The sequence below is a fragment of the Ovis canadensis genome, chromosome 7, assembly GCF_042477335.2.
Source record: "Ovis canadensis isolate MfBH-ARS-UI-01 breed Bighorn chromosome 7, ARS-UI_OviCan_v2, whole genome shotgun sequence".
In the NCBI taxonomy this organism is placed as follows: domain Eukaryota; kingdom Metazoa; phylum Chordata; class Mammalia; order Artiodactyla; family Bovidae; genus Ovis; species Ovis canadensis.
The window spans coordinates 56,763,357-56,776,712 of NC_091251.1; the positions used below are offsets into that span (position 1 = coordinate 56,763,357).

Consider the following 13,356-nt stretch of genomic DNA (forward strand, 5'->3'; position numbering starts at 1 on the left):
AAGAAGTAAAGATTAGAGTACTGTGAGAAGGAAACGTAGAAAAGGAACTCTTAGCTTTTTCTCTGATTGTCCCTAACAGGTTAGTTTTATCATAAACCTGCACACCCATCAGCAAAACAAAAGCCCTCCAGTTAACAAGCTATCCATGAAGGTATTATAGATTACTGACTAGTCAGACCTGTCCTTTGGCTGGGAGTTGGTCTCCCCTCCATCACAAGTGACTTATCTGTGTATTTCTTAATTTGATATGCCAGGATCTCCCTGAAAAAGAAATGCTTGCTTTCAAATTGTTACAGTTTTCCATGTTTTAATGCACCTTACAGACTGACATTCTGGGAATCTGCCCCACTTGCAAACTTCTCTGCCCTGGCTCTGAGTGGGTCACACCTCCAAGGTGTTGGATGATATGAGATCACAATGTATTAGAAGAAGAGCAGAAAGTTCTTTGGCTTCAAAATGCACAGGGTTGTTGTTGTTCAGTTGCTAAGTCGTGTCCAACTATTTTCAACTCCATGGACTGTAGCATACCCTGGCTTCCCTGTTCTTTACTATCTCCCACAGTTTGCTCAGACTTATGTCCATTGAGTTGGTGATGCTATCCAACCCTCTCATTCTGTGCCACCCTCTTCTCCTCCTGCCCTCAGTTTTTCCCAGCATCAGGGTCTTTTCCAGTGAATCATTCTTCACATCAGATGGCCAAAGTATTGGAGCTTCAGCTTTAGCGTCAGTCTTGGAGGGAGACTATTAGAGGGGTGACGAGAGGTATTGATGCTCTTGGGAAAATTGTGATGGTTGTTTAGAGCAGGTTGGTGGAAAGATTTCTTATATGTAGAGTTCAGGCAGACCATACCCAGGCCTAGAAATTTGTGTCTTGTAGAATATAAAAACAGTTAAGTCTTTTTTAGAGATGTAATTCTTAATTTGATTGGGCCAGAGGAGTGGGGAAGTGGTGAGTGGACCATGGACTTTTTGAACATGTGATTACAGTCATCAGCTCTTTTACTAGTCTAATGCACACACAGCCATAGTTTTGTTTTGGTTTTTAAGAATATGTTTCAGTTCATAACATTTATTTATTTTTGTTCATGCAGCGTGGCTTGTAGGATATTAGTTCCCCAACCAGGAATTGAACCCAGGCCCTAGGCAGCTAATTGACAGCCTAGGTTGTGAATTAAGTGGTACTTAACTGCATTCTCAGTGTAAGTTATTTGATAAAAAACTGTTTCCTGTTTGCTTTTGGTTATAATGTAAACCTGTCTGTTCATTCTTTAGCTGCTCTTAGGAAACAGCACGCAGCTGAATTGCATCTGGGGGATTTCCTAGTTTTTCTTCGCAGAGTTGTATCTTCAAAAGCAATTCAATCAAAAATGGCTTCCCCAAAGTGGACAGAGGTGCTTTTAAATATAGCGTCTCAGAAATGTTCTTCAGGTATGTGACCTTTGTCTTATTTTGGAGTATTTTGCATATCACATGTGTTTTGTTCAGATAATGCCAGACTTTAACAACATTGGATACTTGATCTTGATTTTAAGACTTTTCTTTCCTGTTTTGTGAGTACTTATTTGATTGAAAGAGAACTAATTTCAGGAGTAAAAATGGAAAGGAATCAATAATAGAAGATAGCACTGGAGAAGATCATAGATTTAATATTGGAAACGTCTCTAGTTGTTCAGATTACAATAATAAGTGGAGAACATCCAATTTATTGTGATAATTAAACACAGATTTAAAAATTGTTGGATTATCAGAATGCAGATCTGAATTTGTCTGTTCTTTCTCATCATGATATGATCTCTGTTCCTTTGATTTAACTTCTAGTTGTGTGCTATCTATGAGAGTTCTGTAAAATAAGCTTAATTCTTGCTTCTTAGCCTAAAACTCTGGTCTGCTTACATAGATTACTGTCAGTCTTTTCCTAATCTGCTTGCTTTTTATTGTTTTTAAAATAAATGTACATAAAATAGAATTTACCATTTTAACCACTTAAGTGTACAATTCAGTAACATTGAGTACATTCACAGAGTTGCTCAACCATCACTGCTGTCCATTTCTAGAACTTTTTCATCATCCGTAGGCAATGGCACCCCATTCCAGTACTCTTGCCTAGAAAATCTCATGGACGGAGAAGCCTTGGTGGGCTGCAGTCCATAGGGTCGTGAAAAGTCGGACCTGACTGAGCCGCTTCACTTTCACTTTTCACTTTCATGCATTGGAAAAGGAAATGGCAGCACATTCCAGTGTTCTTGCCTGGAGAATTCCAGGGACTGGAGAGCCTGGTGGGCTGTCGTCTGTGGGGTCGCACAGAGTCGGACACGACTGAAGCGACTTAGCAGCAGTAGTCTTTCTTAAGTGTGCTAAAATGTAACATAGTCTTCTGTGATACATGTTATTTTATATGTGTACGTTTTTAATATCATTTATTAGTGTTTCTTTTTACTTTTTTGTATGTATTCAATTAAAAAAGATTCAGATTCTATATATGTTTTAAGGTTAATATATAAACAAGAAGAATACAGGCAGCTTATTATTAACATAATAGCTGCAGCTATTAACTGCAAAAATACAGTAAAATGGAGTCATACTAAATGTTAATGTTCTTGCAACAGAATTATCCCAGTCATTGTGGTAGCAAATTCTGGCAAGAAATTGATTTGTTGTTAAAAGTGTTTAAAGAATTTCCAAAATTGATCAACTGTGCTGCAAATAAAATAGTATTTTATTTAAAAGAGGCCTTACCTTTATCTTATTTTCTTAAAAGCTCTGCCATTTATAAGTTACTACTATTGGCAGATCAGTAATTCAAGTCAGGATTCTTCCTGTAACTATGCTTCTTTGCCTTATATATAGTAAGTTTATAGTCATTTTCCTGTCAGTTTTTCTTCACTAGTATAGCTTACAGTAGCTTTTTTTTCTCCTTTAGTAAAATAAGGCTTATGATAATATTGAGTAAGTTCTTAGAGCATGAAGAAGAATCAGATATTAATTTATTTCTACTGATTGTTTGTATTGGGTTGGCCAAAAGAGTTGTTTCGGATTTTTCTGTAAGACAGTGGAAAAAACCCGAAAGAGCTTTTTGGCCAACCCAGTAATAGTAATAGATAGAAAAAAAGAGCATCGGTATCCTGCCTCTGTCTTTGTTTTAGAAAAATAGAAACTGCTTTCTCTCCATTAACCCTGTAGGTCCGTCAGGGCATAGATGCAGTCAGAAGCAGTTAAAGGGTATGATAAGCCTGAGCTTTAGAGGTTAACAGATGGGTCATTTAAAATTCTACTTCTGTCTCTACTGAGCTATGTGGCTTTGCTCAAGTTACTTCTCTGAGCCTCTGTTTCCTCATCAGTAAAATAAGGATATAATGTAGGATTTGTGAGGATCAACAGAGTTGTTAATGTATATGAAATGCATAGCATGGTACTTGGCACAGGTGTTTATTACAGTACATTATATATACATATAATATATACATAAAAACATATATACGTAAAAACTGAAACGCGAACATGAATATTCATATACATGGATGGATATGGGATGAGTCCAGAATTCTTGTGATAATGTGCTGAAGTGAAGTCCGTTCCATCCTAAATACTTAACAGCTTCAAGGATTTTTTTCAAGAAGTTTATTTAAACTTTGAATTTAAGTTACATTTATAGTAAGACAATGTTCTTTTCCCCCTCCAGGAATTCCTCTAGTTGGTAACTTAAGAACAAGGCTCCTTGCACTTCATGTCCTTGAGGCTGTGCTGCCAGCTTGTGAATCTGGTGTAGAAGATGATCAGATGGCCCAGGTTTCTATTTTTAAAATTATTAGAAGATATTCTTTACATCTGCAACATGATTCACCCAAATTTGAAACTTATAGTCTCTTCAGTTGCAAATGTGTCATTTATTCAGTAGCATCTACGACTTCCACTTCTGAGATTGTTTTTTAAATTTTTTCATCTCCAAGCAAAGAGAAAGAGAAATTAAATTAGTTATGAGATGTGAGAAGTGGTGGCATAGTGAATATTTTCAAGGTCAGAATGAAAGGACAATTTATAGAATTTCTTACTACGTTTGGGCATCTAGAGAGAGAAAGATGTGAGGCTGTATCGCCTCATCAGAGGTCCATATAGCGAGGCAACAGGGCAGTTGAACCCACTCTGTAGTAGGTTAGTGATCTTTCTAAAAAATGACATTTTAGCTTGCATCTACACAAAGTGGCTGTCAGACATTGGTATAATTAAATCTCACAGGTGGCTTAATCTTATGATTTTCTTTTCTAAAAATAGTTTAAATAATTCTTTACAGATTTTATCATTTTTCCTTCAATACATAGGTTGTGGAACGCCTGTTTTCCCTCCTGTCAGATTGTATGTGGGAGACACCCATTGCTCAGGCCAAACATGCTATTCAGATAAAGGAAAAAGAACAAGAAATAAAATTACAGGTACCTGATTCTTCCAAAAAGGTATTTTTAGACAGCACAAGTGAATATATCTTGCCACCTGTCTCTGGATCCTTTCTCCTTTGATGGACATTTTTCTATCAGTTATTCACTCTCCTCTCTGCACTCACCTTCCCTCTCCACTGGAGGACTTTCCTTCTCCTCAGTTTGTAAACATCTCTTATTCCCACTCTCCTAAATAGCATTTTTTATCAATGAAGCCTTTCTCTATATTCTTTCGTACATCATTGCTAAGCCTCTGGGAAGAGTAATCTTTTACATGTTTAAGTCACTTCCTTCCTTCTCATCTCTTCAGCCCAATCATTTCTTTTCCACCAAAGCACTGAAATAATGACAGAGGTGGTGTTGGTAATAGCGTATGGCTTTTTGCTCACAACTTACTTGACCTCTGTAAACTCTAGCCTTCCATTGTTTTCAAACCATCACTCGCTCTAGATTCCCTCTACCATTCCTTGATTCCCTCTGGAGGCATCTCTTCTTTAGTGTGACTTTCTACTTGCCTCCATCCTCAGAGTTCTGTGTTTAGCTTTTCTAGAAGTCTCAGTCATAATCATGACCATTTTTACTACGTTCATCGCCTTCCAAACTTGAATGATAGATAGCCCAGGTGTCTTTCTTTCAAACCTTTCTTCTTTTCCTCCCATCCCATTTTTATTGGTGGTACTAACATTCAACTAGCTTCTCAAACCTGAATTCCTGGGAATTCTAGACTTTGCTAATATCCCCATCCATGTGGTCCCTAGACCCCATTGATTTCACCTCCTAAATCGTTTTTGCTTGAATCCATCTATCTAGCTATCTTAGTCTTTCTATTAGTTTTCATGATTCCATGCTTTTTCTGGTTTTCCTTCTATCCCAGTACAATGGCCTTTTCTTCTCATCCTTTTTTATTTGTACTACACCTTCTATTTTAGGGCTTCCCTGGTGGCTCAGACCAGGGAAAGCCTGGTCTGAGGCAGATTCCCATTGAGGCAGATTCAGGTAAAAAATCTGCCTGCAATGTAGAAGACCTGGGTTCACTCCCTGGGTGGGGAAGATCTCCTGGAGAATGGAATGGCAACCCACTCCAGTGTTCTTTCCTGGAGAATTCCATTGGCAGAGGAGCCTGGTGGGCTGCAGTGTGTGGGTTTGCAAAGAGTTGGACGTGACTGAGTGACTACCACTTTGACTTTCACTTCTATTTAATCTAACTGCTGGAATATCCCAAGGTTTGGTCCTAAGACCCTTTGTTTTCTTCAGCCGTTACTTCCATTTCATTTCCTCTAGCATCAAACCTTATTCAGACCCATCTGCCATTGGTCACCAAATCTTTAGTCCCATTTTTGACATTTTTTTCTGAATTCCAGACTTATATACCCATCTTCTACTTGCCTTGCCACTTGAGTGATAGTCTAATAGGCATCTCATACTTAGCAGCATCCTTAGTTCTGTTAATAGTCTGTCCCCCAGGCTTTCCCATATTTCCTAGTAAGTGACTCAACCAAAAAACCAAGCAGTCATCCTTGATTCCTCTCTATCACACACACCCCGTTTTCTCTATCTATATAATCTCCAAGTCCTGCTAACTTCTCTGTTAATACTTAACTTGAATTTTTCCACCTCATTCCTCTGCCATCACCCTACTCCAAGCCACTCTTTTGTCTGGCCTGGATTATGCAGTATCCCATGTTAATTCATTCTCTACACAGGATCTAGTGTGAGCTTTTACCTTGGTAACTTGGAACATGTTGATCCTCTGCTTAAACCCTCCAGTTAATGGTTTTCCATCCTTTATCGCCTCTTTGCTTACTACACTGTGAACAACTTGCCTTCTTCCTGCTTTTTGAACACACTGAGCTTCTTCCTTCCTTTGGGCTTTGCTCTGGCTTTCTTTCTACTTAGAATACTTCCCTCAGATATGTTTCTCAGAAGTCAACTTATTATTCATGTCTTGACTTAATTATCACTTCTTCAGATTCCTTTCCTAATCCGCAATCTAGAGTCAGTTGCCACATAATCTTTAATGCCACAAACATCACCTATTTTAATTTCAGTATAGCATTTATCACCTAATATTTTCTTGTTTCTTTTCTGTCTCCACTTTCTAAAATATAAGCTCTGTGTGAGCAGAGACCTAATCTATCCAGTATATTGCTGAATATATAGGACCTGGTATAGTGTCTAGTACACAGTAGATGCTTAATACATACTCATTGGGTAAATGAAGGACTTTTACGTTGTCAGTGTTTCTAACCTGAACTCTTGCAGTAAACTCCTGATTGTTCTCTCTGTTTTCATCCTGTATACTCCTGGTACAACAATGTTTATGAAACATAGATCTGATCAGAGTTCCTCTATATAAGTCATTCTGTGTAGAAATTCTGTTGTCTAAAGATCAAACTTAGAATGCCTTCTATGATTTTGTTCCTAGTTCCTTCTTCTTTTTCAGTCTCATCCTCCAAATCTTCAATACTGCTTGCAGTTATGTTAAATCAGTGAATGCTGATCAGTGAATTCTGTTTCAGCTCTTTGCCTTGACACATGCTGTTCAGTTCAGTTCAGTAGCTCAGTGAGTTCAGTCGCTCAGTCGTGTCCGACTCTTTGCAACCCCATGAAGTGCAGCACGCCAGGCCTCCCTGTCCATCACCATCTCCCGGAGTTCACTCAGACTCACGTCCATCGAGTCCGTGATGCCATCCAGCCATCTCATCCTTGGTCGTCCCCTTCTCCTCCTGCCCCCAATCCCTCCCAGCATCAGAGTCTTTTCCAATGAGTCAACTCTTCGCATGAGGTGGCCAAAGTACTGGAGCTTCAGCTTTAGCATCATTCCTTCCAAAGAAATCCCAGGGTTGATCTCTATCAGAATGGACTGGTTGGATCTCCTTGCAGTCCAAGGGACTCTCAAGAGTCTTCTCCAACACCACAATTCAAAAGTACTGCCTTAAATTTCTTTTTCTTTGATCAGCTGCTTAATGCCTTCTTATCATTCAGGATTGAAGTCAGAAGTCATCCTCTTTTGAATGCTTACCTTATCCTTCCCAAGCATGGTTAGAAACTTACACTTTTATATTTCTGCTATACCTGTCATGTAACTTCTTTTATTCTCTCACTGCAGTATTGTGTTATTTGTCTGTCTTTTGCCTGACTGAGCTATAAGCTCTTTGTGGGCAGGGGCCATGCCACATTTATGCTTGTGTTCCCATCATCTGCACAGTAACTGGTATATAGTAAATAATAAATATTTGTGGAATCAAACCAAGGAGTCTTAGAATATCTATTAACTGAGATCTGAATTACTTCAAAATACTGACTCAGTTTCTTTTCTGGTAGAAGCAGGGAGAGTTGGAGGAAGAAGATGAGAATCTTCCTATACAAGAAGTATCCTTTGACCCAGAGAAAGCTCAGTGTTGCATAGTGGAAAATGGACAGATTTTAACTCATGGCAGTGGAGGAAAAGGATATGGATTGGCGTCAACTGGAGTAACTTCTGGGTGCTATCAGTGGAAGGTGCGTAGAATTCTAAGTAGTTATTAAAGACATTTTATCTTTTAGTCTTTTCCTCCTAGATTATTTTTTTCAAATGGAAAGACTATTAAAAAAATCATCTTATGTAAAAGTTCTAGTATTCTGTAATTTTTAACAAATGGAAGCTCAATGAAGGATATACAAGAACTCTGTATTATTTTTGTAACTCTTTCAAAAATGTTTTTAATGTATAGTTGAAAAATCACGGTCATCTCTTCCATGAGAAGTCACACAGTGCAGCCCCCAGCAATGAAAATAGAGCACATTAGAGACTGAGTGGCCGAGATCTTTACTGGATGCTAGTCACATACTCTGCCTGGCATATACTAAAATTTTAGATTCCTAGAGGGAAAGTAGCTTTTTAGCATAAACCATATTATCATACAGTCTAAGCACAAGAAGCCACCTTTATCAGTTAGGGAAACTGTGTATCAATGTGGTGGAGTATTTATCAGTCTAGTCCCCAGGTGCCAGCCAAGGACCAACAGTGTAAGCAGACATTTCTAAGCATAGCAGTCCTGTTGTGTTACTTCTTTTGATTGCACAGTCTACCTCCTTGGCTCTTGGCCACAGTGTTTTTACAATAAAATTAATGTTATTATCTGGTAGGACCTCAGACAGCAGGGTGAGACCAGCCTGTAGTATTGACTTCAGGGGTCTTAGACTTAGCCAGTTAAAATAAATCTTATTAATCAAAAATATCTATCTTAAAAAGTAATGTGGCTTTTTCTATAAATTTAGCACAGCACAACTCTGGCCAGTCCAGGACTCAGAATAGGGCATGTACACAGAAAAATGTAATTCTAGAGGTTGTATGTGGTATCCTTGGAGATGAAGAGTTTATAAGATGTACAGTAGTCAGGCAGAACAAGTTAACAGGACCCTGATGTGATCTCCTATCAGGGGGCCTCCCACCTTATTTTCTCATTGAGGTTTAAATAATTTAGTTGAGTTCTTGGTTTCAGAGGGACTATCTCTAAAGCCAGTTGGTTAAATAGTTCTGTTTGTCTGTGACATTGTTTTATCTGCCTCAAGAGCATGGATGACATCTGGAGGTGTTCTGTGGAAATTCCAGGACCTGGAGTCATCCCCTGCTTCGTATAGCCTGTTAAGTATAATGGGAGGCTCAGAAGCCAGTTTGAATTTAAAGTGCTCAAAACCACCTTCTCAATAGCATGGCTTTCCCCCATTCTCCCCTCCCCCAGGAGGAGGAACAGTTGTGAAAAATGATGATCATTTATGCCATCTCTATTCTTCCACACTTCCTGGGGCCTGGGTTCCCTCCCCACCTGCCTTATTCTAAAATCAGTATTTCTCATTTAATAATTCTAACTTCACATTTTTTAAAATCATTTTTTATCTTCATCTAGCCCTTTTGTCCAGAAGGGTTAGAAGCAATAGGGACAAAAGAATTTTCACACACATACAAAAAAAATTTTTTTTAATAAAAACATTTTTATTCCTAACCACAAAGGTTAGGAATTGTCAGGACAAAATCCCAATTAAAAAATAGTTTTTCACACCATCTGCCTCTTCTATCCTAACCATTTATCCAGCGAGCAGCCTAGGAAAGATCCATCTTTTCCTGGGGAGAGCTTCATTTAATAATCTGTCTTACTAGGGCCTATGTATCAGACATAGAATCAAGCTATCAGTCTGTTGTTGAAACTGACTAGTTCAAAAAGCTGAACAGAAAAAGTCAGTAGCAATAGGACATCCACAAGAAGAGGTCAAGAGTCCATCTGTTATAAGAGTGGACAAGAGGGATCATGTGCCCTGAAGTATGCCCTCCTCTAGCTTTCAGGTTTCAGGAAGAATAGAAGTTAAGAATGTAATCGGTTTTTATGTCAGAAATAGAAAGCCAATCAGCAGCTCAAGTTAGATGACTATCAAAAGAACAAGCCCTCTCCCAGGGGCATATATAAGAATCTTGGACAGTCCAACTAGAATCCATGATGTTTTCAGTTTATGGCTACACCAACTAAATCTTCAACAGTCCCAACATTTGATTTTTGTTTGTTGGTCTGGTACCTACTTTTAGTTGAACACAGCTCATGTTGAGTTGAAACAGCCCATAGTAGAGAGTATCAGGTTTTAACTTAGAGGCTGCTCCAAGCGATTAGAAGCTGTGAATTGAGGCTTCTATAATGAAACTAGCAACTTTTGGGGGTAGCAGTAAAACCTAAATGCTGTAGGATCAGACAGCTGCATTTAAAGTCTAAGTGACTAAGGTCTTTTTGCCTTCTTAAAGTATAGATTTGATTTACTTACTCGAAAATATTCATTGCAGGCTAGAAAATCATCAGACTCTAAGGGTCAGACATCTGATTTTACAGGAACTAATTGGCAACTAACAACTGTTTTTTAAAACTCTCAATGTATATTTCTATGTGGAGATTGCCAGTCTTTGTTTGCCTTTGTTCTTGTGGTTCTGATAGGCAAATATCATAACAAAAAATCATTATAGAGGCTTGTTTTGTTTCCATTACTCAAAGAATTTAAATTCCAATCTACTCACCAGGGACAAAAAGCAGGGAAATTGTGTGCTACTAACATTTTTCCTCTGCAGCTTTCCCTTTCTAGTTTGATGTCTTAGTGTCTATGAAGTTACACCATATAAGATTTTATACTATCTTTTATTATACATCCAGATGCAGTAGCCACGAAATGAAGCTGTTTTGTAAAATTTACTTTCCTCTCAGATGTCAAGTTTACTTAGACCCCTAGCAATAAATTTAGGACTTACAAGGTTAATTGGTTGGACTGGGGTACTAGTATAGTAGTGGCAGCTTCTAGGCTAAAGAAAATTGCAGGAGTAGTTTCTTTTCTTCTCTCTCTCTCCCTACCTCCCCCCTATCCCCCCACACACACCTTTCTCTCATCTCTTCCTTTCCTCCCATCCCTTCCCTTCCCTCCCATTCCTTCCTTCCTTCTTTATAAATCTTTGCTCCACCCTGGAAACTGACTTAAATACCTTATCTCTTCTTGTTTGGAGGAAAGAGCAACATACACTTCTAATATTTTTGGTCTCCCCAAAACTCACCTCAGGGATTTTTGAACTTTTTCTCTTGCCACCTAGAGGAGAGAGCAACTGCAAGCTTATTTTTATTCTTTGGCCCATCCAAAGCCCATGTTTGGGAATGTTTAGGCCCTTTCACTTCCCACCTAGTGAGGAAAACAACACTTTTCTGCTCTTTTCCCCTCACTTAACTAACAGGGCCAAAAGCAGCCAGGGAGCCAACTCTCCTGTGGTTGACTCTATTACTTTTGAATTCCATGGGTAACTTTTGTCTCTCACAATAGATAGCCACTCACCTGCTGTTTCATAAAGTGTAACCCCATAGGCATTAGAGTTTTCTCTTTCCCCAGTTCTCTCTTGTTCCCAAATATGTACTTATATTTTAATGATACAGAGTTGTTCTAGTGAAGCTCAAGTTGCCACTACTGTGTTGGAGATCCTGAAGATTACCCCTATGTTCAAAGATTTGTTAGAAGGACTCATAGGACTTAGTATATCATTGTATTCATGATGACTGGGGTTTTCTATAACAGGTGGTAAGGATATATAGCCAGATAATAAGAGGAAAAGACACGGGAAGCATCTACAGGACTACGTGTTCAGTCTTCCTTATGTTTTCTCCATGCCACGAAGGGTCACATGGACCACACACTTGTCCCACCAAGAAAATACAGCAACATGTGTGTGATGTTTTAGGGAAGCCCATTAGAGACTTGGTTCCCAAGATTTTTACTGGAGACTGGTAATGAAGGTACCCTCTGCCTGGCATGTGCTAAAAGTCCAGACTCCTAAAAGGAAAGTTCATGTTCACTGTAAACCACATTGTTTGTGGTTTACATTCTTGTCCTGGTAAGCTGCTTGAATCATTTAGGGAATGTTTTGTAACAGTGTAGGAAACTGTTTACCAGTCTGCCTGGCATGTGCTAAAAGTCCAGACTCCTAAAAGGAAAGTTCATGTTCACTGTAAACCACATTGTTTGTGGTTTACATTCTTGTCCTGGTAAGCTGCTTGAATCATTTAGGGAATGTTTTGTAACAGTGTAGGAAACTGTTTACCAGTCTAGTTACCAGGTACTTGCTAAGGGGCCACTGTCATAAGCACACCTTTTTAAAGAGAGCAGTCTAAAGCCTGCTATATTAACTCTTTTATGAAAAGCGTGCTGTATTAACTCTTTTCTGAACAGAAGTATACATAAAAGTAATTAGAAATTTTGTATATAAAGAATTGAAGCTGTTCATTAAAAATTTTCTGGACTTGATGTACTTTCTCAACTTCATAATTAAGATATGTTAAAATTGTTTATTTCAAATAAATACTCAGGGCTTATATTCAAAGGTTATTCTACATGTACTACATGGTAAATATTAAATTTGCCTTAAAATTTTCAAAAATGATGAAATTGTTTCATTTTTGTGTTTTTTCACTTAAGCTAAAAATAAACTTACGTTCTCATAAATGTTTAATTCATTCTTTATAAACGTATTCCTCAGTATTGCTTTATATGGTTAATGGTATATAAAAAAGTTTTTTTGAATATTAGTGAACATTACCACTTGATTTTAGTTTTACATTGTGAAGGAAAACAGAGGTAATGAAGGCACGTGTGTTGGAGTTTCTCGTTGGCCAGTACACGACTTTAACCACCGTACTACCTCGGATATGTGGCTCTATCGGGCCTACAGTGGTAACCTCTATCACAACGGAGAACAGACTCTGACATTATCCAGCTTTACTCAAGGAGATTTCATTACCTGTGTGTTAGACATGGAAGCCAGGACCATTTCCTTTGGGAAGAATGGAGAGGTACTGAAACTTATTCGAAGGCATTGCTTGTTTTGTTTTCTTTTTTAAATTAGTTATCTATTTTATACATATTATCAGAGGTGTAAATATGTCAATTCCAACCTCCTAATTCTTCCCACCTCTACCCTTTCCTCCTTGGTATCCATATGTTTGTTCTCTACATCTGTGTTCCCATTTCTGCTTTGCATCTATACCGCTTTTCTAGATTACATATATATGCATTAATGTGTGATATCTACTTTTCTCTTTCTGACTTCATTCTTTATGACAGTCTCTCGGTCCATCCATGTCTCTGCAAATAACCTTGTTTCATGCTTTTTTATGGCCAAGTAATATTTCATACATATGTACCACATCTTCTTTATCCATTCTCCTGTTGATGAACATTTAGGTTACTGCCTTGTCCTGGCTATTGCAAATAGTGCTGCAGTGAACATTGGGGTTCATGTGTCTTTTTGTTTGTTTGAAATGTTTACTTTTAAGATAAGCAGAATAACAAAGTCATAAATTTGAAGGAAAGTAACCCATAGAGGAACCCCCATAACACTGAGTATATGCCTGATAGTGGGATTGCTGGGTCGTAT

General features: G+C 38.2%; 1 protein-coding gene across 8 annotated transcripts in view; it reads left to right on the forward strand.

Moving 5' to 3' along the window:
* The window catches only part of HERC1 (HECT and RLD domain containing E3 ubiquitin protein ligase family member 1), a 210,859-nt gene that overhangs the window by 125,337 nt on the left and 72,166 nt on the right, over positions 1-13,356 (forward strand). For 6 of the 8 annotated variants that reach the window (XM_069596206.1, XM_069596212.1, XM_069596209.1 and 3 more), the window contains exons 31-35: positions 1,273-1,428; positions 3,680-3,786; positions 4,317-4,427; positions 7,755-7,931; positions 12,533-12,772. In XM_069596206.1, the coding sequence (XP_069452307.1) occupies positions 1,273-1,428; positions 3,680-3,786; positions 4,317-4,427; positions 7,755-7,931; positions 12,533-12,772 (791 nt within the window). The remainder of the gene's footprint in view (positions 1-1,272; positions 1,429-3,679; positions 3,787-4,316; positions 4,428-7,754; positions 7,932-12,532; positions 12,773-13,356) is intronic. The other 2 variants (XM_069596208.1, XM_069596211.1) reach the window with 1 other exon arrangement.